Source organism: Acipenser ruthenus, chromosome 19 (assembly GCF_902713425.1).
Source record: "Acipenser ruthenus chromosome 19, fAciRut3.2 maternal haplotype, whole genome shotgun sequence".
NCBI classification, from domain to species: Eukaryota; Metazoa; Chordata; class Actinopteri; order Acipenseriformes; family Acipenseridae; genus Acipenser; species Acipenser ruthenus.
In genome coordinates, this window is record NC_081207.1 from 1,932,377 (window position 1) to 1,955,343 (window position 22,967).

Consider the following 22,967-nt stretch of genomic DNA (forward strand, 5'->3'; position numbering starts at 1 on the left):
TGAGCATCTCTGTACAGTACAAGCCAAGACGTCATGCACAGCCTTACTGTTATCCATGCTGCTGATGTTATTCAAGGTGCATGTTTCACACTTTGTTTTATCAAGCAAAACCTGCCATCCCAGAGGGAAACACCTTCCTGTTTTATTCTTAGGAATCTTTTTTGCTTGCGTGTGCATTGATTTTTTTGTGTTCCATCTATCATAGTGTCCCAGTCCCTTTTGCTCCATGCATACAGTAAACAATTATATATATATATATATATATATATATATATATATATATATATATATATATATATATATATATATATATATATATATTAAACACACTGCGTAAAGATCCATCCTTCAAGCATTCCACATGTTTCACGTATGATCCGGATGGAGGAAATGGTTGTGGGGGAGCCTCAGAAATGTGATCAGGACTCCTTTATTTTTCTGCCATGCTGATTTTGGCTGTATAATTCCTACTTAGTCTGTGCAGTTGGCAAAATTAAAAGGGTGGCTTAAGTTATTAAACTGAGCTGCTTTAATCATCGGCAACAGAAACTTATGGTTGTAGGAGCAGTGAGGGGATTAAAGTATTCTGGGAGAAGAGGATGCTGTCCTGCTGCTCCTCCTCACTCACTCCCTGACTGGCAGTCCCTGGCTTCACCCTTCTCCACTGCGTGCAGGTAGCTGCGGGCTCTTTGTTTGTTATTGTTTTACTGCACGATGTGAAGATAACATGGGATTCCGATGGAGTTCTACCTGGAAATCGACCCTGTGACTTTGAACCTGATCATCCTGGTTGCCAGCTATGTCATCCTGCTGCTGGTATTCCTGGTGTCCTGCGTCCTGTACGACTGCAGGGGGAAGGACCCCAGCAAGGAGTATGACTCTGAGCCAGCCCTAGCCACCCAGTCCCCTATCAGGCTGGTGGTGATGCAGAGCTCCCCTGCCACAGCCCGCTTTGGAGAGAAGGTCGCCAGCACGTACGAGGCCACCACCGACCTCACAGAGAAGAGAAGTACTTTGGTCTAAAAGTGACACACTGTGTTTCCACCCCCCCACCCCCTTCCGCCCCACTTGGAGAAACTGTTCTGTTTTTTTTGTCGTTTTTCTTTTCTACAATGTTCACATTCAACCTGCAGAAGATGAGGTTTAAAAGGTAAGTGATTTGCTACACTTCATTTTCGGATCATGATATATTTATGGATAGGTGTGTCTGAATTGTTCAAGGCTTGAACTCCTTTATCAAACTGTTTAAAGCAGTATTGTGCTTAAGCAGTCGGCTTAATGTCCACTATTGCTGTCTGTCACATATTGTACACGCCTGATTCACATTCAGTGTGCTTTAGTTTAAACAATCAACTTGTCACTATATCCAGGTGCAAATTTAGTTTAAAAAAATAATACATTGCAATTATTAACTTGCATGTAATCCCTCTTGCAATATCAGTGTAGTTAATACAAAGGTCAGTACAAAAGCACTTCTCGGCCGTAGTTTCATGTTTCGATAAGAACTGCACCTATTTACACGAGACAATGTCTATTCATTCCCTTATTTTACATTTTCATAACTTTAGGATCAATTTGTAAAATGCTTTACAGCATTATAGAGTGTCTGGAAATTGCTATCTAGTTTTGTTATTCTCACTCAAACATTTCTGCCTCTGATCTGGTTGGTACAATATGGGGTCCATTTTCAAAATGAACAGGCAGTCGACTAACCCGCAGTTTAACAGTGCAAGAAACTAAAGTGTGCTCTTTAGACCTCACAGAACTAGGGTGAGAGCACATTTCAGCTGGTCTACATGTGAATCTAATCTAGGTATCCGTGTCTCTGCAAGGTGAATGCCCTGACGGAGAAAAGAGAAGCGGATCCGACTCCAGCGGTTACACAAGGCAGCAAGTACAGGGCTTCATTTGATTTTATTTATTTTATACCATTTGGTCAGATTTCTTTGTCATTTTTGCAGCAAAGGTAGAAAATGCGTTTTTGCCAAGGTCTTAAAAACAGCAAAATGCATACAGTACATAAACAGCTATTTTTTTTTTTTGTTTATAACATTTTAAATGTAGTCAGACTTAGTAAGCTTTTGATCAGTTATAAAAATTGTCACCCAATTATTTTGCACAGGAGATAAAAAAGTAACCCTAACCCTCACCCTAACCTTACCTCTAACCCTAACCCTAACCCTAACCTTAACCAACACTAAAAGCCAACACTTCCTGCTCTATTCACACAACTTTAAGGACCGTTTTAAGGAATGCTTTTTTAAGGGCTGTTTTTTTAAAGAGTGTCTGGTTAGGTTAAACATAAGAACATAAGAAAGTTTACAAACGAGAGGAGGCCATTCGGCCCATCTTGCTTGTTTGGTTGTTAGTAGCTTATTGATCTCAGAATCTCATCAAGCAACTTCTTGAAGGATCCCAGGGTGTCAGCTTCAACAACATTACTGGGGAGTTGGTTCCAGACCCTCACAATTCTCTGTGTAAAAAAGTGCCTCCTATTTTCTGTTCTGAATGCCCCTTTATCTAATCTCCATTTGTGACCCCTGGTCCTTGTTTCTTTTTTCAGGTCGAAAAAGTCCCCTGGGTCGACATTGTCAATACCGTTTAGAATTTTGAATGCTTGAATCAGATCACCGTGTAATCTTCTTTGTTCAAGACTGAATAGATTTAATTATTTTAGCCTGTCTGAATACAACATGCCTTTTAAACCCGGGATAATTCTGGTCGCTCTTCTTTGCACTCTTTCTAGAGCAGCAATATCCTTTTTGTAACGAGGTTACCAGACCTGAACACAATATTCTAGATGAGGTCTTACTAATGCACTGTAAAGTTTTAACATTACTTCCCTTGATTTAAATTGAACACTTTTCACAATATATCCGAGCATCTTGTTGGCCTTTTTTATTGCGTCCCCACATTGTCTAGATGAAGACATTTCTGAGCCAACATAAACTCCTAGTTCTTTTTCATAGATTCCTTCTTCAATTTCAGTATCTCCCATATGATATTTATAATGCACAATTTTATTGCCTGCGTGCAGTACCTTACACTTTTCTCTATTAAATGTCATTTGCCATGTGTCTGACCAGTTCTGAATGCTGTCTAGATCATTTTTAATGACCTTTGCTGCTGCAACAGTGTTTGCCACTCCTCCTGTTTTTGTGTCGTCTGCAAATTTAACAAGTTTGCTTACTATACGATAATCTAAATCATTAATGTAGATTAGGAATAGCAGAGGACCTAATACTGATCCCTGTGGTACACCACTGGTTACCTCGCTCCATTTTGAGGTTTCTCCTCTAATCAGTACTTTCTGTTTTCTACATGTTAACCACTCCCTAATCCATGTGCATGCATTTCCTTGAGTGGAAACTTGATACATTTAATCTAAATGGGTCTTTAACAAAAGTTCGTAACTAAATATTCCCTGAAAACCGTCCTTAAAAGGGTCATGGGTTGGGGTTATCTACAGCATTCATAAACACGAATCCTGACTGCTGCTAAGGCTATCAGCAGGCAAATACGCTGGGTATGCAGGAGTGAGGCTGTTGAGGGTCATACTGGCCAGCGGGATGGACTGTGGTAATAATGCAATTCATTTTGGCATCACAGCAAGCGATCACTAAGAGAATTGCCATTTTAATACTCTAAGACAGGAGAATCCGGTCTCAGTTGCTTGGTCGGCTAGGCTATTATTTTGAATTGCACCAAAAAGAAACCAAGTTAGGCATTTTGACAAACATTTCGAACCAAAAGCTTCTAAAGCACCTTTGTAATATCACGTGCAGTTGCGTGCTGCAGTGATAATGTCGGATATACACGAATTATGTAAATACACAGTGTAACTACAAAAGCCGTCAATAGAGAGTGCTTAAAATGTTTACAAGCATGTTAACTGCATTGTAACGACACAGCCACCAGCAGAAACCCATAATAATCGACTTCTTAGCATGCTGTAAACTTTATCTTATCAGTCCCAGTCAACCAGCAACTTGGACTCTGAGCTCAAATAAGGGTACCAGCACAAAAATCCCCTTTGTCATGACGGCTATTAGAAACACTTAATTCTCACCCCTTTTGGAGTCGTATCCCATCATGCATTGCCACTGCGTTGCTCAGACATTCCAGGTGACGCACAATCAAAAGGAATCAATTTGGTATACTGAACAAAAAGGACAGAGGAGTTCCATGTTGGTCCCCAGGTTATGAGGTCCCCCCAGTGTTCTCTGCACTGGACAGTGTGTTCCTTTCAGCACAGGCGCAAAGATCTGATTGTTTGTGCCTCTTTAAATATTTCTAATTGAGCTGAAGCAAGTTCAAAATGGATTAGTTTCATTTTAAATCTCATGAATCCAAGATTGCTACTGATATTCTCTATAACTTGTGATGTTTTGTTAAATTGCACCTAATTGCTCTGAATACCGATAGTTTTCTTACCTCCAAAATGTGTGAATCTAAGTTCCTGGAAGATTAACAGTGCTTGTGAATTGGACTGGTGTCAACACACTAAGACAATGCCTTCGAGGTGCTCCCTTGCTATTGGGCTGTAATTATAGTTTTTTTTCTGGGGAAAACAGTACATTAGAAATTATGTTATTCAGGTTGTAAACATTTTTTGCAACAGCGCTCCCTCACTTCCACTTGATAACAGCATCCGACAGATGATCCTCGATCACTGGCTTGGTTTGGGTCAGATCTGATCTCGTAAAGCCAGGGAATGAGGATGCAGGGACTGCTAACTGCTATCTGTTTCCCTGGCCCTCTCCAGAAGGTGTTTGTAGTTTTATTATACTTGGTTGAGCAGCGCCCATCTTTTGCATTATAAAGTGCTTTGGCCAATGTTGATGCAGATGCACTGGGGCAGGTGAGATAATAAAATGAGTTCACTGCCTTGACCGTGCATTTCACAGCAAGCAAATTTGCGACCATGTACCAACTCTTTATAGATCATGAACCTTACCAGCCTTACCTTACAGACCTGTGCATAACGTAAGGGTGCAGTGAGGGTGACTACTACCTGAGATCTGCACTTTCAAGGAAACCAGACGACTTCTTTGGCATGAGCTTATGATGAATACTCATCTAAGCCCTAAGCATCGCTTCAATCCCTGAATAGTCCTTGTATATAAATAGAAGATTACAGTGGACAGACCCCCAAGCTCCTGCACAAAACCAGGCAAATCCCTACCTGCGCAATCAGTAATCAGATCTATAATCTGTATAGTGCTGGGCACTCCGTTTCATTGCCTCTCCCCCTGATTCTACACGAGTATGTAATCTGGTTTGCAAAGTGCACAGAAATCCTTTATCACCCTAATGGGGACGGAGAGGCTTCCCCATTGCAAAGCATGATCATGGGGATGGGATCGTGTTTCGGTTGGTCGGAGAAGGTTGTGCGAGTGTGTATTTCTGTGTGTGTTTATTTGTTGTAGCATTTTGTTTTAAGGCGGGTCCCAGGGGACTACGAACACCATGCATTACTAAAAGAAACTAAAATTCAATGACAAACATTTCGATTCGAAGTATTTTTCAATCTTCTAGTCGAAACATTTGACACTATTGAGTGTTTAATAGTTATGGATAAAACACCAAGGGTTACAAACCCATTATATATATAACCCATGTCAAGCACCTCGGCTTGTAAAACTATTGACAGTTGTTTAATTCTTCTGTCATGCTCAGGGTTAGGCATCAGCTTGTGCCCTGTACCTAGTCCTGCGTCTAGATCCAACATTCCAGAACTCTCTGAGATCTATTGTTGGAACTGAAGCAATCAGACCCCCGACTTTCAACTGCTTGTGCTTATCACAGTGATAAGTCTCACTTGTGTCTGTAGGTCATTCATTGGTAATCTGATTGGACAGAGATCTGGTTGTTCAAATCTCTGGCACCTGCTCCTTTAAACAAAGCCATTTATAGGGCTAGTGCAAGTGTCTAACCCTGGGCACACTAGTTCAAGAACAATTTCTATTAAAACAAATGAAAGCCAGTGGGGTACTGTAAGAAAGCGGGAAGAATTGAAAGTAAACAGGACTCCCAATTCTTGCTGATCTTCTGCAAACCGATAGTGGTGGTGCTGCAAAGGGCATGCCTAGAGCACTGTGCTGGGCTGTAGGTGTCAATATGGGATCGAACTACATGAACAAACAACGGAACACTACAGGAATGGGGGCATGGGCCAAAACTCAAATATCTCTCAGTTATTTATTTAACAGCTCAAGACCACCAGTTTATTAAAAGACAGTTCTGCCAACATGAACTTTTTTGAAAAGTGAATACAATATTTTCCTGATAAGTAACAAGCTTTCCCATCAGACACAGGAATTACACAGCTGCTATTTCCTCTTTTAAAATGACTTGACTAATGAGCTTCTAATTTGATTGTGCAGGGTCATTTTTGTTCACCACAAAGTCACAATACACCCTTTCCACTTCACCAATCGCAATGGTTTACAAGCAGGGTCAGTTCCTGTGTTTCAATTACAATTCAATTTCCTTTTTAAAATCAATTCCCAATTCCCATTCCTTTTTCATCAATTGCAACACATCATTGATCAAAATGACAATAAGCCGTATTATGTTAAAATGAGCTTCTCACAGTGGTAACACATTACCTAAATCTAAGTCACTGTTAGTCAATGAAATTGGCTTCCAAAGGAAAGCAGTTGAACAATCACAACAATCATGTCTCTAAAATATCAATTACTTTGAAGGAATTGGGAACTGATTAAAAAATCTGAAATGAAATTGGAATTGAAAAAAAGGCATCGACCTTCCATTGTTCTAACTGCAATGTGACCCGCAGCTCAGGAAGTCGGTTTTTAGAAGTAAGCCGGTGCCTCAAGCCAATGAAAGAGGAGGCTCTGGAAACAGAAGCAGGTAGAGCAGCTCTCTGTTCAACACACCATTAGATCAGGTCAATTATAACCCATCCAAACACCCTACTGATGAGCTTGTATAGAACTTAATGTACAGAACACCAATTCTCCTGATCTCATATATGTCACATTCTCCAAGGATCGGAGATGAACAATTCTCATTGCAGTCTGAAAAGGAATTACAGCATAATTACCCTCAATTCCCTTATTAATTATACACCTCCAGGAAGTGAAGCGCTGGCAGTGCCTCGTGAGGGAGTGAAACCATGTGCCTGTGTTTACACTGGGAACAACACTGCGGCTTGGAAGAAAGCTAGCATGGAATGGTTGGGCTCCACCCGCACAACAGCGTGTACTGTGTGTGGAGCCAGGTCTAAATGTTGTGACACTATGACAGTCCTGCTAACCAAAGTAGAACAGGCTCTTAATGCTTTTCGGGTCTAGCAAGGGCATGACAATGCGTCTTACCACAGCCCGTATCGGGGCCTGTGAAAAGAGACGTCTGCTCGGGATTCTCTTACAGCGAATACAAAATTAGCTTTCTCTCCTTCTGACTCAGACATCATTAATTTATAATGGTATCCAAATGGTATTTTACAAACTTTAGAAATAAATAAATAAATCAATCAAAACCTTTCTGCTGTGCAAAACACCAGGCAGAGGAATAGATAGAGATTGTTATAGTAGAATCCCTGAGAAATTTCAATAGAAAAAAGAATGAGCTATTATTTATTGTTTTATTTCTTATACTGCTGAGCTGGTTGGTGAGCTGGTGCAAGACACAAGGAGAAATGCCCCATTTCAACAGCAGAAAGTGGGTCAGATTCCACATAGGACAGGCAGGAGGTACCGTGTCCTGTTGCAGCCTTTGTGAAATGTGGTATTTGAATACAGCGGGGTATTGTACTGTACGGTATGTAGCTGCTTAACACATACCTTTCCAGTAATACTCTGGCATCCAATCATCACGCTCTTCTGGAAAATATTTCTGGGGCTAGCTAGGACTACCCCTGCCGTGCTCTGTAACCATGCACTGGGGCATTCTCCAAGGCATGTGGCACTCAGCTGTTTCTGCAATCAGCTGAAGAACATCCTCCAAGTGAATCTAGACAGGACAGCGTTGTCAGATAAACCAAGCTTGCTGCCCTCTCATCTTGCATAACAAAGTAGATCACCAACGCACTGCAGTGTTCGGAATGTGCCCCGGGGACATGACCAATCCAATACAGGATAAGAATATATCTAAAAGTGAAATGCCTTCAATTATTTCTATTTTGGTTTTTAATTTATGTATTTCTCAGCCATGCCCGTGTTCCCAAAAGAGTAACGGACTAATGCGTAATTATCCACTGAACTATCTACTGAACTGAACCCGTCAGGTTACACTTTCAGTATTTCCAGTTACTCGGATGCTTAAACTTGTTTAGTTTATTTAAATCTTATCTTTAGCCGTTCGTTAAAGGTTGCAGGAATTGCAGCTCAGTCAACAAAACTAGCAGGCTTATCACCAGCTTATCAAAACCTACGCTTTCTTCAAATGTTTGCCCACTGTGGTTTTGCAGGTGTTTATTTAATATTATAACCCGTGTTCGTTTCAGAGAAAATATTATAAGCAAAAAACAGCCTAGCATTTGCCCTGACTAATTTGTTCTCTGACTTAGCACCGGAGTAGCTGTGTTTAACTGGTAAGATACCCAGTGATGGATCTTCAGGTCTTTCACAGCACCCAGGAGCCTGCTTCTTGTTTGGTTGACCGGTCAGTTTGTAAGAATGGTGTTCCTAACTGTTATTACAAACAACTGTTACATAATCAAACATTATTACAAAAAACAAAGGAAAATAAAGTATAGGAAAAAGTAATTAACAGGTAAAACTGGTTTCACCCGAGCCAAAATGGAATTAAGAAATAAGGACCATGTCCTCATACTAACAAAGCCTTTACATTCATAAAGTTACCCCTTGCTATAAATGCCCTTTCCTCACAATCAAAGTGCAGGTTAACGTGATATTGAAAGTGACTTCAGTTTGCATAACATGCCCTTTATCTGGTCTGTGAGGTCACAAGGTACAAAAGGTAGATGTCAACATACCATTGTGTTTTCTGTCAACACCATTTCCCACATTCATTCCAGGACAGTCTTGTGCTGTTTGCATACAAATGAAAGCCCTCCCCTTTTATTCTGCGTCTGTATCAGCTCAGTGACTGGGTTATTGGTGTATTGCAGTGTAAACACGGAACCCAAGTGGAATAACATTTGTTAAACACGCATTTGCCATTCTCCCGCATAGAAACAGTGCAGCAGGCTCTAGGCATTATCACTGGTGGAAGGGTTAGATTGCATCGTCCCTTTGGGCCAGTCAAATGTATACTTCATCACAACATCATTTATTAAGTATTTCATTTCTTACCTGTTTAGTTTCATATTATGTGTGTTCTTTAATATGATGTATTGCTGTTTCTGCTTGGATCAGTATTTACCAGGATTAGTAACAACAGCAGCAAAAAAGTATTTTTTCTAAAAGCTACATTTTTTAAGTGAGGTGGTTTCGATAGTGACCACTAGGGGTGCGCAACTGATTTCTGCCCCCCTCTACAACTCTGGCAACGCTAGGTTAGCACGTGGGAAATCTCTTATCTCTTTTAGGAGTGGTTTTATGAAGTATTTCTGCATGAGGAAAAAGTGGTCCTTCCATAGTATAGTAGACCTTTACCTGTTACACTGCAATTTACCATGCCTTTTCAAACCCTATACTATGCATTTATTGACCTTTATCACTGTTAACTGTGTTTTTACAATACTTAACCATACTTATCTGTGATCTCCTTTGCATAATTTGAAAATGATTATAAAGAAGTTCAGTAAGAGACAGGTAAAGGATAAAAGAACAGACCCTATATGCTACGAGACCTGCACTGAATCTTTCTGGGCATTGCTGGAGAGTAAACAGATTGTTAACATATGGTGTCTGTGGTCTTCCTGGTGTGCCTGTTAATGTCAGTTTCAACCCCTGCCGCTTCTGCTGGCTATGGCTACTAAGCCAGTGGGTCCCTTTGAGGCTCAAGAAAATCTATTTTTCTCCATCTTTCTATCAACTATTTCCCTTAGCCTTTTCCTTCCTTATCACTCTTGCTTTGCATTCAACCAAATTCATAGCAGCAGTGTTTTTTTTCCAATAACACCGTGTTCGTAAATGAAAAAGGAATTCACACGGATTATCATTTGCATACAAATTCCTTTTTTCTTTCTGAAAATAAAAAATGAATGCGATGAAAACAATGACGATAATGGTCGGTACGGTATTACAACGAATCCAGTGCTATTTTATTATGAGCATTCTAAAACACTTCCAAAAAAATAAATCAAAACTCCAAAATGTATCAGAAAGTGTACCTTATGTCTGTAACATGCAGAGGTTCCCTCCTCTACCCAGACCAGCAGATTTCCTTTCTGACACAACTCTGTGCTCCACAAACCTGCCAGACAGGAAGCTATTGTTATTTACAGTGCATTATAGGAAACAAAGAGCAAGGAGACTCCCAACACACCACAACAAACTTGAACTATTGCTTCTTTTTTTTCACTTTTGTTTTTGGCTTGAGTGCAGAGGTTATGCCGGTTTAACAAGAGATGGGACATATATGTTCAGGCAGAAAACCAATACAGAATGTTCCCTGCTTATAAACACAGGACAGAGGGCAGGCTTAAAAAAAACACAAGTCATTGCAACTAGGCAAATTATCCAAGAATCAAACCCCTCCAAGCTGTTTTATCATACCAAGTCAGAACCCGTAACTGTTTATTCCAATATAACAAACTGAAATTGCTGAGATGGGTTATTTTAACTGGGGACAACCACAAGCAGACCTGCGTGAGTCCAGCTCATTGCTTACAAAGACAATTAAGCTGCATCTCCTTAAGCCTCTTTTGTACAGGTTTGCCCTTGTATGTAAAAGCTTACCCTACCCTGCAGTGAAAAGCATGCTGTAACCTGTTACACATTTCAAACATGGCATCAGAATGGTGAACTCCCAGCTGCTTAATTAAAATGCACATGTTCACCACCTGGATAAACGTGTCACAGCAACTCAAGATGGCATGTACTGGGTGTGACCGCACCATCAACTGTGTTTCTGTTTGGGTGTTAGCTAGTATTATTATCTATAAGGTAAAACCAGTATAAAACTCTTCATATAACCAGATGAGCATGACACGCCAAGGTGAAACATGCAGACACACCTTTCTATTAATGAATAGGACAGTACAGGTTTACCTACATAGTCCCTGGTGTTCTTATACTGTCAACGTGCTTCCTAAACCAGCTTCCACGTTTACTGTACACATTTCGGAGCCTTCTAAACATTTGGTCATTCACTGAAGTGTTTGAAATTAAACCCTTTCCCATTTTGTGACCTAAATCTGGGGAAGCGTTTCAACATTTTAGACACAAAAAAAAAATGCATGCATGCACTTACAATAACCTAGCGTCACGAAGTGGCAAGACGCTGCCTGATCTTGAGCAATCCCTATTGGTCAGATCTGAGCTGTAGCGCTGCCCTGGCATGCTGGTTGGTGTAGAGCCTTGTCTGTCAAGTGACGGGCAGTGACTCGCTGGGTATGAATGGCGAGGTTGTAATTAAGTGCAGGGGGCTTGGAGAATATCTCGAAATGGTAGCAAACGAGGTGGTTAAAAACTCGCTCTAGCAACCAGACCCGTGTCACCATGAGACCCAAATTTAAAACAGTGCATGTTTATGCATTTAAGAGCGCGTGTAGAGGTTGTGTTGATGTGACATACTGAACGGGTGGTCGGTGCGCGAAAGGCCTTTTTCCCCCCTCGCTTTTCCAGCAATACAGGACTGAACCGCTGGACTACAAACATAACTGTTTTGGGTTTTTTTTTTTGTTTGTTTATTGTCTTTCTCGGCGGGTCATTACAAAATGAAGAGGGTTAACAGTTTTCAGAGGTAAGCCAGTCGCGTTCCTGTGTTTGAAGTTTCCTCTACTTTTTTTTTGTTTGTTTGTTTAGCTTACAAAGTTTGTTTAAAAGTTTTTAAAGGTGAACCGGTAAAATACTGACTTTTGTGCTTGTTATATTACGTTATGCATTTGCACTAATAAAATTGGATGAATAATTATTATTATTATTATTATTATTATGCTATTCATATTTTAATGTTTGATTAACTACTTTCATGCACCTACTATTTTACTACAAAAAAAATGTAATTAGCCTAATTTAATGAATGATAAAAAAAAAAAGTAACTTACTACTTAGTAGATGTTCAACACATTTTGTGAATCTGTAACATTACATTAGTTACAGTCATTGATTGCTCCGGTAGCGCTGTTCACTTATCCACTGCATGTACACTTTGCATGGTTTATTTTAAACAAATACTTTCAGTAATACATCTTAAATACTGTCCTTCCAGAGACAATGATTATTGAGCGAAGTGTTTTAAATGTTGAATCTAATGTGATTTAGATTCCTGGCAGTTCTCTAACCTGTTCGGCGTCACAGTCAGACGAATACTGTTTGTATGTATGTGTGTGTGCGTGCTAATTCTGCATGTGGGTTGTCAGTATTTGATTAAGTCTAGTAGCACTGTGGATGATTTGAATGAAATCTGAGGGGATGCAAATGTGTGCATGCATGATTTCGAAAGAATGTACTGCGTGGTTTACACGGTACAGAATCTTTGTTTTAATTTGTTGTGTTTTCGTCTCCCGAGTGAATAAAGCCTTCACTCTCCTGCCTGTACCCCTTTGTGATGTCTATTGTGCTGGGGTCCCGAAGTCATTGCATTTGCAAGATAGTGCCATGGTGGCAGTCTATGAGGTGCTGCCCTGTGAAAAAGCCAGTGCATGCAATGAGGCTTACAGTCACAATGCACATTGCTGTTGGGGAAATTTTCCTATCAAACACTACTACCCAATAATACTGCTACAGCCGCTACAGTACTGTATCTATATGCACACAGTCAGGTACTTCTGAAAACTAGGGAAGGGGGTCGATTGTAAACTCTATGGTTTAGGAGGACAGCTGGACACCACCTAGGCATATTTCTACAGCAGCATGTGGAGTTTCACCTGTTGATTTATAAATTAAATTAAAAAAAATAATAATTAAAAAATCATCACATTTGCAATTGGAGACTACTAAATGATCCCAGTAGGGCAATTTATCTAATTTCCCTCTTGGTAAAAAAAAAAATAAAAAAATTACCCTGCAGAGACATTTGCCCTCTATCTCTAACTTCAGCAAGATTAAATTGTTAAGACAGAAATAGATTTTGATTCTAGAACAGGTTTATTCAGGATTATATATATATATATATATATATATATATATAAACAGTGCTCAATATTGAAGAGGTGCTGATCAGTATAAGGTAATTGTATGCAGTGAAGGTAGAGTCTCTACGGCAATACAAACGTACAAAAATCTTTGAGCCAAACATTGTTTTAATGGCTTACCAAAAAGGTTTCCGTAGAGACATTCATAGTCACACTTTCAACATTTTTCTTCTTCAAAAGGATTCAGTACATAACTCCTGCTGATATATATTCACCTAGAATTTGTTTTACCACCATGACATTTTTTGATGAATATATATCAGCAGGAGTTGTGTGTTGAATCCTTTTGAAGAAAAATTGTTGAGCATGTGACTATATGACTGTCCCTACAGAAACTTTTTTTGTGGGGTGGTGTGAGAATTAAGGCTTTGTGAAATTCTGTGTATTACTAAATCAAATTAACAACAAGCAGTGGTGGTGTTTCATCAGAGAATACATCATGGAAACTACATACAGAAGGGTAGGGAATTGAATTGAACCATTGTCGCTTCAACAGGATGCTCTTGGTTAAAAGGAAGTTAATCTAAAGAAGACGTGACCAAGTTCCCCTGCATAACCTTGTATATTCACAGAAGTAGCAGACAGGCAGCCTGATGTGTTGTGGCTGTGATTTGATCTTCATTTGTGTTTTGACAGCATTAATTGTGCTTCATGGTAGGAGGGTAACAAAAAAAAAAACACTTGCAAACCTTTTCAGACCCTTTAAGACCCTTTCACGTCACTCGGTGTTCTGCTGTGCTGCATTTGCAGGTCTGAATTTGGTTGTCTCTTTGATTTCTCAGATTCATGAACACTCGAGCTGCAGCTAACTGCCGCTACCAGCCCACTAGTTACGAACACGCTGCTAATTGCTACACACATGCGGTAAGTCCTGGCAGCGCTTGCATTTGTTTTTACCTCCATCTCGAGGAACACTTCCAGGTGTGATTGAACTTTGGTACAGGCGTATCTGAAGATAATGAGGGGCACACGATGCTCTAGGTAGGGTGACCATGTGGCGCCCAGTTCACTGCAATGCATTCTGGTACTGTGTGAGACAAAACTCTATATCTAGGACCCACTTTGAATACCTTTTAAATATCCATTTAAATAGATAAATGGGCCACTCCCCCTCCCCTCCCCCTGCCCCTCCCTGTTTAGTTCCTCATAGTACCTGCTTTCGTGGGCATGACCCTGCTCTATCGCCTCTCGGATGACAGTTGGAAGAAGATCACAGCCTGGATTTACGGCATGGGCCTGTGCACCCTGTTCCTCGTGTCCACAGTGTTCCATACCATATCATGGAAAAAGAGCCACATGAGGTCGGTGGAGTCAGAATTGTATTATTGTATTTATGTAGGTTAAAAAAAAAAAAAAAATAATAATAATACACTGCACTCATTTTTCATGTGACCTGGAAGACAGATGCTCATACGGTGAAAAATGAAGTTTATCAGAAACTTTACACGCATAAACAAATTACATACACACACACACACACACTATATCCAGTATCTAAACGATGACACCGAATTAAAAACAAATGCAGCTCAGAAAATGGCACTTTTTGCCTAAATTGTGAGACTGGCATTGCAGTAAAAAATGTTATCCAGAAGACTAAAAGTTCATACGTTTAGATCGGAAGGTAAGGTAAAGCCCTGGCGTTTGTGTTTTAAAGCCCAGTAATTGGGTCGTTTTCACTGGAGTTTAACTTCTAGTGCTCCGCCTGTGTCTGTTGTAGTCTTTGTGTGTGCTGTATAAAAATGCTGTGTGCAGCAGATCATCGGGTCTTCCTTTAATGATGCGTATGTTTCTCCTCCCATTTGCTGTCATTCTGCAGAAATGTGGAGCATTGTTTTCACATGTGTGACAGGATGGTGATCTATTTCTTCATTGCTGCCTCCTATGCACCATGGTAAGTTTTCTATAGGAATATAACACAAGATTGTGAGTTCATAAATTGAAGCATGGTGGTCATGGCATATCAAACAGTAGTATATTGCTGAAAAAAATTGGGTTTTTTTCCCATATGTGATCATAACACCAGATTGAAGTATACTTCTGTTTTCTAACTAATTCTGAATTAAACCATATTTTAATATTCGTTTTAAATTTAAATCAAATTCATATCAGTACTATTTTTTTTTTTTTTTTTTTTTAATATACATTATAATTTGCAGATTTCAACACAGGATGATTTTAGATGTTTGTGTTACTCTTATATGTTAATGTGGTATTGGGCAGCACGGTTGGGATTCAATTCCTGCTTATCAATTCCTTTTTTAAATCAGTTCCCATTTCCTTTTAATCAATTCCAACACATCGTTGATCAAAATTGCAACTGGCAGTATTCTGTTTCTCACAGCAGCAACAAATGATTTCAATTGAAGTCACTGTTAGTCAATTAAATTGGCTTCAAATGAAAGCAGTTGAACAATCACAGCAAGTATTAATGTCTCTGAAATATCAACTCCAATTCCTTCCAAGGAACTGGAATTGGAAATTGATTTTAGAAAGGAATTGGAGCTGAAAACCAGGAATTGACCCCTACCTTGTTGGACTTTTGCTTCTGATTTGAATCTTCCACAACACAGCATGCTCAGTCTGTATTGCACTGTGTGACTGTTTTGCAGGCTCAACCTTCGTGAACTTGGACCTTTAGCTTCACACATGAGATGGTTTATCTGGCTAATGGCAGCTGGAGGAACCGTTTTTGTGTTTTTGTACCATGAAAAGTAAGACCCAATTTTACTGCTTTGCGATACCCTGTTATAGTTTTGTTATTAGGTAGTTTAGTGATACATGGCTAAGCCATACCCGAGTCAGATTAACTGGAAACAGAGGTCTTCAGCCAAACATTTTCTTTGAATAGTTATTTATGTTTTTTGTCGAAGATAGATTTTTCAATAATGAAAAAAAAAATAAATAAATTAAATGCATATTTTAAATGTTAATATGCAAATTAATTGATTTTAAAACTTTTTGTAAATGTGACTGGCTATGCATTTGAATGCATGTCCTGTGACTGAAGTAGGTCTTATACTTCTTCTGTACTGCTTGACGGTATAGACAAAGTGAATTGAAATGCCATGTCAGTTTTATCGATGTATGATTTCACCTTGTTTTCATTGTCACTAAAATGTACTGTACTGTGTTTCTGTGTGTGTTTGTATATAGAGTGTTTCGTAAGTCCCAGCATAGTGGTGTTTTAGACGGGTCATCACAAATCTGAGTAGCGTCTTTGCTGCGTTTCAGAAACCACCATAGTTGGGGTGTGACAGCACCCCAAATTCATGATTCGATAAGTATACCATTGCAGGGCGCATTATTATTATTATTATTATTATTATTATTATTATTATTATTATTTATTATTAGTAGTAGTAGTATGACAATTTAAAGCGATCGTCCTGATTTTAAAAATTAATATGATATATATATATATATATATATAATATATATATATATATATATATATATATATATATAAGGCATGTGCACACACTTGCTTTTTCCCTGGGACTGACGGATGCTCTGTATCGACGTCACACGTCGTACACTGTTTATATCTGTTTATATTATAGTGATGTAGCTACTGATCTGTGTTTGTTATGGCATGCCTGTTGTGCTTTTCCTAACTGACACAGTTAGTTCAGATATTGAAAGTGTGTTGTTTGTTTATAGGTATAAGCTTGTTGAGCTCCTCTTCTATCTAACAATGGGTTTTTCTCCTGCTTTGGTTGTGATGTCAATGGTACTGTATGCTTTTGATTTTATTCATCAATTACAATGTGATTTTGTGTTTAATTTATTTCTTTTCATGTTGCAGAAGTTTAGGACTGTACTGGGACATTATTTATAAAGCATTAAAGGTTTTGGCCAAAGGTTTTGCATCACCTAAAATTTTAGGATTGAGAATTAAAAAAAAAAAAAAAAAAACTGTATGACCATAATTTAGGTCTTTTCTTTGACATTGTGTAAAATATGGTAAAAGTCTACCAGAAGTCATAATAGTAGTACAGTATTTCATGTTAAATTTCAAAATTCACATTTTTAAAATGTGTCAGTTTTTCGTTAAGTACATGGAAAACTTCAAAGCGGTATGCAATTCAATATGTTAACATAACATTATTCAGCAGGTTTCGTTCGACTTTACGAAGCAAAATGAGTTAATTCTATATAGTGATGCAAAATGTTGGCCACAGCTGTAGTTTATTTTCACTGTTACAAAAATTCTGCATTCTCGTGGGTAAATGTTTAGCAATGTATTTATCGGGAGATCTATATTTTTCTTTTCTTTTTAAACAGACATCTTTGTTAAGACTTGAAGATGTTGTGCCAGAATAAATAGGGTTTATATTTTCATAAACTTGAACGAGTCCATGCTAATTAAATACTGTGCTAACAATGGGGGAAAAAAATAACAGTTGTTAATGTTATGCGTGTCCAGCATTTGTATATAATTATATATATAGATAGAATTATATATAATGTTAAAAAGGGAAAAAGTTCAGGTTAACAAAAATGTTGACAGTGTTTTTAAACTGGGTGTGTGTCGTATTTGCAGTAAGTATAGCTAGGTGTTAGCAGTTCCCTAATGTTACTACAGCGACTGGATAAAAGGGTTAAGAGAGCGAGGATTGAAAATAAGTGAATGAAGTAGAAACCCTGAACAGTTTCCTCCATAACTTGTTTTGTTTAATCTCTTAGGGACTGTATAGGGCCTTTTTTTCCTTCCAGTTTTAGAAATGTGTACAGTACTGTAGTATACCAAGCTACATGTCTACAGTGTAGACCATATATTGTAACGACACTCCAGTGCCCTTTTCCATTTAGTGATATATATCTGTTGTTGTCAGAAGCAGTATCATTCAATTATATTAACATTTCTCTTGTTTTTCAATTTGTACAGAACAACACAGAGGGGCTTCAGGAGCTTGCTTGGGGGGGCTTTCTCTACTGCCTCGGAGTGATTTTCTTCAAGAGTGATGGAATCATTCCTTTTGCCCACGCTATCTGGCATGTCTTTGTAGCAATGGCAGCAGCTGTACATTACTACGCCATTTGGAAATATCTCTACAAAAGCCCTTTGACAGACCTCATCAGAGATTTATGAAAAGAAGTTCCAGTTTTTTCTTTTCTTTTATAAAGATGCTCTGGCCTTGATCTCCCTTTCCCTTTTTCTACTGTGAACGTTGTTTTCCATATATAGTGGGCCGCATTACAATTTTCCCCCGGTACCACACGGCTAAATCACACGGTAACTTGAAGCAACTCATTTTCTACCACGGTTATCCCGCGCTGCAGCTTGACACGTCAACTCAATACTTCGTTTTTCCAGAGGGCTTTTGGGATGCACTTAGCTGTATACCGTTGAGATTTGTTTAATCTCTTAGGGACTGTATTTTTAAAATAATTGTTTTTCACTGTCATCAAGGCTCGTAATGTACTGTATAGGACAGGCTGTATTAACAGGTTTACTGGTTTTACTGAGAAACTATTCCCATGGGTCCCACTGTATCTAGAGTAAGGATGTAGCACCGGGTCTAATATTAGACTATTCAAACTAACACTGCTTCAGATGATTTTACAGTGCAAAGAAAATTAGCAGGCTTGTAAAAACGAATTTCTATACATCTTTGTCGAAGTACACTGTGTGTAGAATGTGGGAAAGAAAATAAATATGCAAGCATAAGAAATCCTAAAAAGGCATAACCAGCACCCAAAAGTTTACATGACACATGTATTGTTTGCTGTTTTATAAACATCACAGGTTTGCCGTTTATAGAGCTGTTTCTATGAGCGATGATACGCGGCTCAGATAAAAATGACCTTTTTTTGGACATTTTTAATTGTTCTAATTAAATACTAACAAAGGTGATGTTTAACCTTATTGGGTATAAAAGTCTTTAGGACTGAATTGTCTAAAATGGCAACATATAAAAAGCTTATTTTTCTTTCACATTGGAAGCATATGATTTAAAAAAATAATAATAATAAAAAAATTGAAGTAAAATGCGAAGTTTACTGAAGCTCTGTCATAACATTAACATGCACATGTACAGAACAGATTCCTGAACACAACGGCTGGGAGACACATTCCACGTGAACAGTGTACCTCTTTTTTAATAAGAAGTTGTATTCAGTACTAACGCCATACAGGAGAGATACGCTCGTACAAATGACTTTCCCAACCACTTTTGTCTGCGTTTGGACAAAAGGTTTTGTTTATTATTACTGTTATTGTAGTATACCGGATCAGTATTGAACCAGGTGTCTCTGGCTAAAGTTATGGGTGAGGCCAGGTGGGACGGCAGGGTTACTGTCTTGGGACTGGTGTTAATGTTTTAATTCCACCTAAAATGTACACATTTTGGTATCTCTGTACAATAAGTGTTGGTAATTCAGATGCAATTACGTTATAAACTGAATCACAAAGCTTTAGAGTTCTATTAAAGAAATGTGGGCTTTAATTTCTCAAATTGCATAACCTTATTCATGCACAGGACCACGAGTTATTTTGATAAATATTCACACTGATATACAGAATACAATAATGTTGTGATAATGATTTCATATTAAAAAAATAATAATAAAATGTTTATAGTGGTTTTGCACAGAAACAGTGGTGCACAAGTAACACAACTGGGGAAGATACTAGTTTGATTGCCTTGTGGGATGGGGGGAATTACAGGGGAAAAAAACTGTTGTAGAAGTGATTGTCTGTATGTCCGTAGTTATTGAGTACTTCTGTTAGCAAAGACGTTGTGCAAATGGGCTTTTGTGTGAATGATGCAACAGTAAACCGATGCCAGCAGTCTGCCGGTGACATTCTTTCAAGATGTGTTTGTAATATTACAGGTGCTTGACGAGGTGAGAAATGCATTTGTATTGCTTTTTCCCCCCTTTAATGTATTCCTCATGTCCCGAGAAGATTATTTGCCAATTGTTCAGCAGATCATGGATGTCGCGCAGTGTCTGCTCCACTGTGAGAACTCTGCAGTAGTGTCACCGGGAGGTGAACCCCGCCACATCAGTATAGCTGTATTGTAAACCACTGGTTTACTCTTTCAATAGGTAGCTTCTACCTTCTTTGAACAAAATGTAATCGACTATTTTCTATGTGTAACAATTCCTTTATCTGTATTTTGTAGTTTTAGTTTTTTTGTTGTTCTCAGCTTTGGCACATTTACCTGCCCCTTTTAATACTGAATCTTTTGTTTTAAACCTGTTATTTGTCATTTAGTTTCTACATCAAACATGTGAATTAATACTAAATAAAAAAAATTAAAAAATGGAAAAAAGATTTTGTTTTATTTTATCACAGGGTTGGGTGGAGGCTAGAGACTTGAAGGAAAGTTTCGAGTGAGACTGCTAAAATCTGAAGTTCTTCAAATAAGTAGGCCTCACTCCAAATGGGTGAGAGTTGGCATGTCTTGGGTGTTGAATCACCATGCACTATATGTGAGTACAGGTCCCTCTGGTGGTCAAGCAAAGGACATTCAAACTGACTGTACTGTAAGTTTATATAAAACTACACTATCACGAATCGTCAATAGCACTATTGATCTCAATAACCATTTAATCTTGTATGCAATCAGTGACCTGCTTTAGATAAAAAAGGGCACTTGATCAGTTCATGTGTTGTTCAGGCTCACTCCAATTGTCAAGCGTCAGTGATATTGTAAAATTAATTTTTCACCATTGCTTACAATCTTGTATAGTGCTATCTCGCTTATAAAACAGGTATACTACTTTGCCCTAGATCTGACTAAAGCACTGATAAAATGGGCAGTGTCACTGATTTAAGATCCCAGGATTAAGTGCAGCAAACAAAATGAAATGAAAAGATTAATGGCGAAAGGAAGCCATTGAATCGGGTACAGCAATGCTATTTCAAGAGGTCACCCTCTCCTACTGGATTAGCGTACAGGAAATTATTCTGTCGCTGCGCTGTCCTCAAAACATCAATCTAAGCCAACTGACGAACCATTAACAATACTGTAACATTAACTGCATGCATAGCCAAGTACAATTGAATAAGCTTAACGTAAATCACACTATCAACAGATGTTTTTTTAAACATAAACACATTGTTTGAAACGTGGCTCTATTGTTGCTTGCTTATAATAAACAATTTTGACATGACGCTTTACAGAATAAAATCAAAACCAGGCCCAGTAAAGGAGGCAGAATGATGAAAATCAGGTCTGAATACGTAATCTGCTATTTATGGGTTTATTTTGCTCACAGCAAGCTCCACCCCAAAGCACAGAAATGAATATTGATGCCAAACTCAGATTCTGAAAAAAATGACCCTAAAACCCTACATTAAATAAGTGAATGTGCCATTTGAAATTATATTATATACAGTAAACTCGATTCAGAAAGCCCTGGTTCTCATGCACAGGGTTTTTTTGTGTGTTTGTTTTCTTTTTTTGGTGTGCTTTGCAATGACGCACATGCTGGGGTGTGCCATGCTTTTGACCTTTTGAGAAGCGAGTTCATGCAGTGACCTTCTTTAGGCTTCCTTGACGTTAATGAATCCCTCTGTGTCACTGCTGCGCCCCGTCTTCCATGTGTAACCCAGATACAGGAAGCCCGGGGCTGCAGGACACAGGATGCATAGCAGGGGTTGGTCTTTAATATACGGTATGGAGCCATTTGGTCTTCATGTCTGCTCAAGCAGATAAATAGGATGAGGATTATCTGGGAAAACAATCGGTCCCCTGCATTAACTAAAGGGTTTTCTGTAGCTGAACATGTACGATGCATGTCAATAGTCCTTGCATGAAGAAATTCCATAGAAGGTTTGCCGATGCTTTGAATGTTAACCCAAAGAAATGCAGCATACAATTCAGTCCTGTTTTTAGTGCAGCTGCAGCAGCACTTGTCCTTCAGCCAGTCTTTCAATTTGAAACTCCATTACGCATGTTTGGATACAGGACTAGAAGTAGTTAAATACGACAAACCCACATTTTTAGGTGACCTTCTTTATGAATAGGTGATTATATTTGAACTACTGCCAAAATAACATTTGTTAACATGTCAGTAAGGTAGTTGTTAACACTTGATAAACTAAAAACGAGCCCCTTAAAAAAGTAGAAAAAAAAAAAAAACATGATCGTTTTATTAGAATATGAACAAATCTCTTTTGCATGGTAGCCTATGAATCTGTCTAGGTTTAAAATCCACTGGAGACTATACTGTGCATAGTCCTCTAGTGATGCACAGGGCAGGTACTAGAGTTACAAATGAAAAGAATCCAGGCAAGGGCTTGCTATGCATGTGCGATTTAGTTGCTGGTCAGGTGTCAATACTTACATCATTGTTGGCTGTATATGAAGCCAGCAATCAGGCAGCACATTTCCACTGGTGGCTGTACAGAAGGGAAGTGCTTGGGTGTGTGGGGCTCTGGATGGGATTTCCACCAATCTGCAATCAGATGTGAGAGGACAAGACAGTCAGAACAGATCTGATGGACTGTCACAAGGCTGAGTTACTGGAACTCAAGAAAGAACCACGCTTTGTATTACAGTAACAGAATCTTCTTATTCACATGAGGAACTGTTCTTAGCCTTCCCCGTGCTCTGTCTGCATGCTTTCCTGGTTGCTGGAATCCTGGGGCATCATGTGATCACATGTCCTCTAAGGCTTAGCCCAAGAATAAACACAAGAGGTTCCACTCTTGATCATTTGCAACGAGAATAGTATAATACTTGGCTTTGTGACTCAGGGGGCAAGTAGTCATTTT

The 22,967-nt window shown here is 38.8% G+C and overlaps 1 protein-coding gene across 2 annotated transcripts; it reads left to right on the top strand.

Moving 5' to 3' along the window:
* The first annotated feature begins 980 nt into the window (after positions 1-980).
* Positions 981-20,511, top strand: LOC117424498 (monocyte to macrophage differentiation factor-like). Of its 2 annotated transcripts, none has more exons than XM_034040858.3 (7): positions 981-1,150; positions 14,017-14,098; positions 14,375-14,535; positions 15,054-15,128; positions 15,847-15,948; positions 16,898-16,967; positions 18,126-20,511. In XM_034040858.3, the coding sequence occupies exons 1-7, from the start codon at positions 1,113-1,115 to the stop codon at positions 18,327-18,329; spliced, it is 732 nt and encodes a 243-aa protein (XP_033896749.1). In that variant the 5' UTR covers positions 981-1,112; the 3' UTR covers positions 18,330-20,511. The 2 variants fall into 2 exon arrangements, with proteins under 2 accessions (XP_033896749.1, XP_033896750.1); XM_034040859.3 differs by lacking the exon at positions 981-1,150 and adding an exon at positions 10,147-11,841.
* Positions 20,512-22,967: the final 2,456 nt, after the last annotated feature.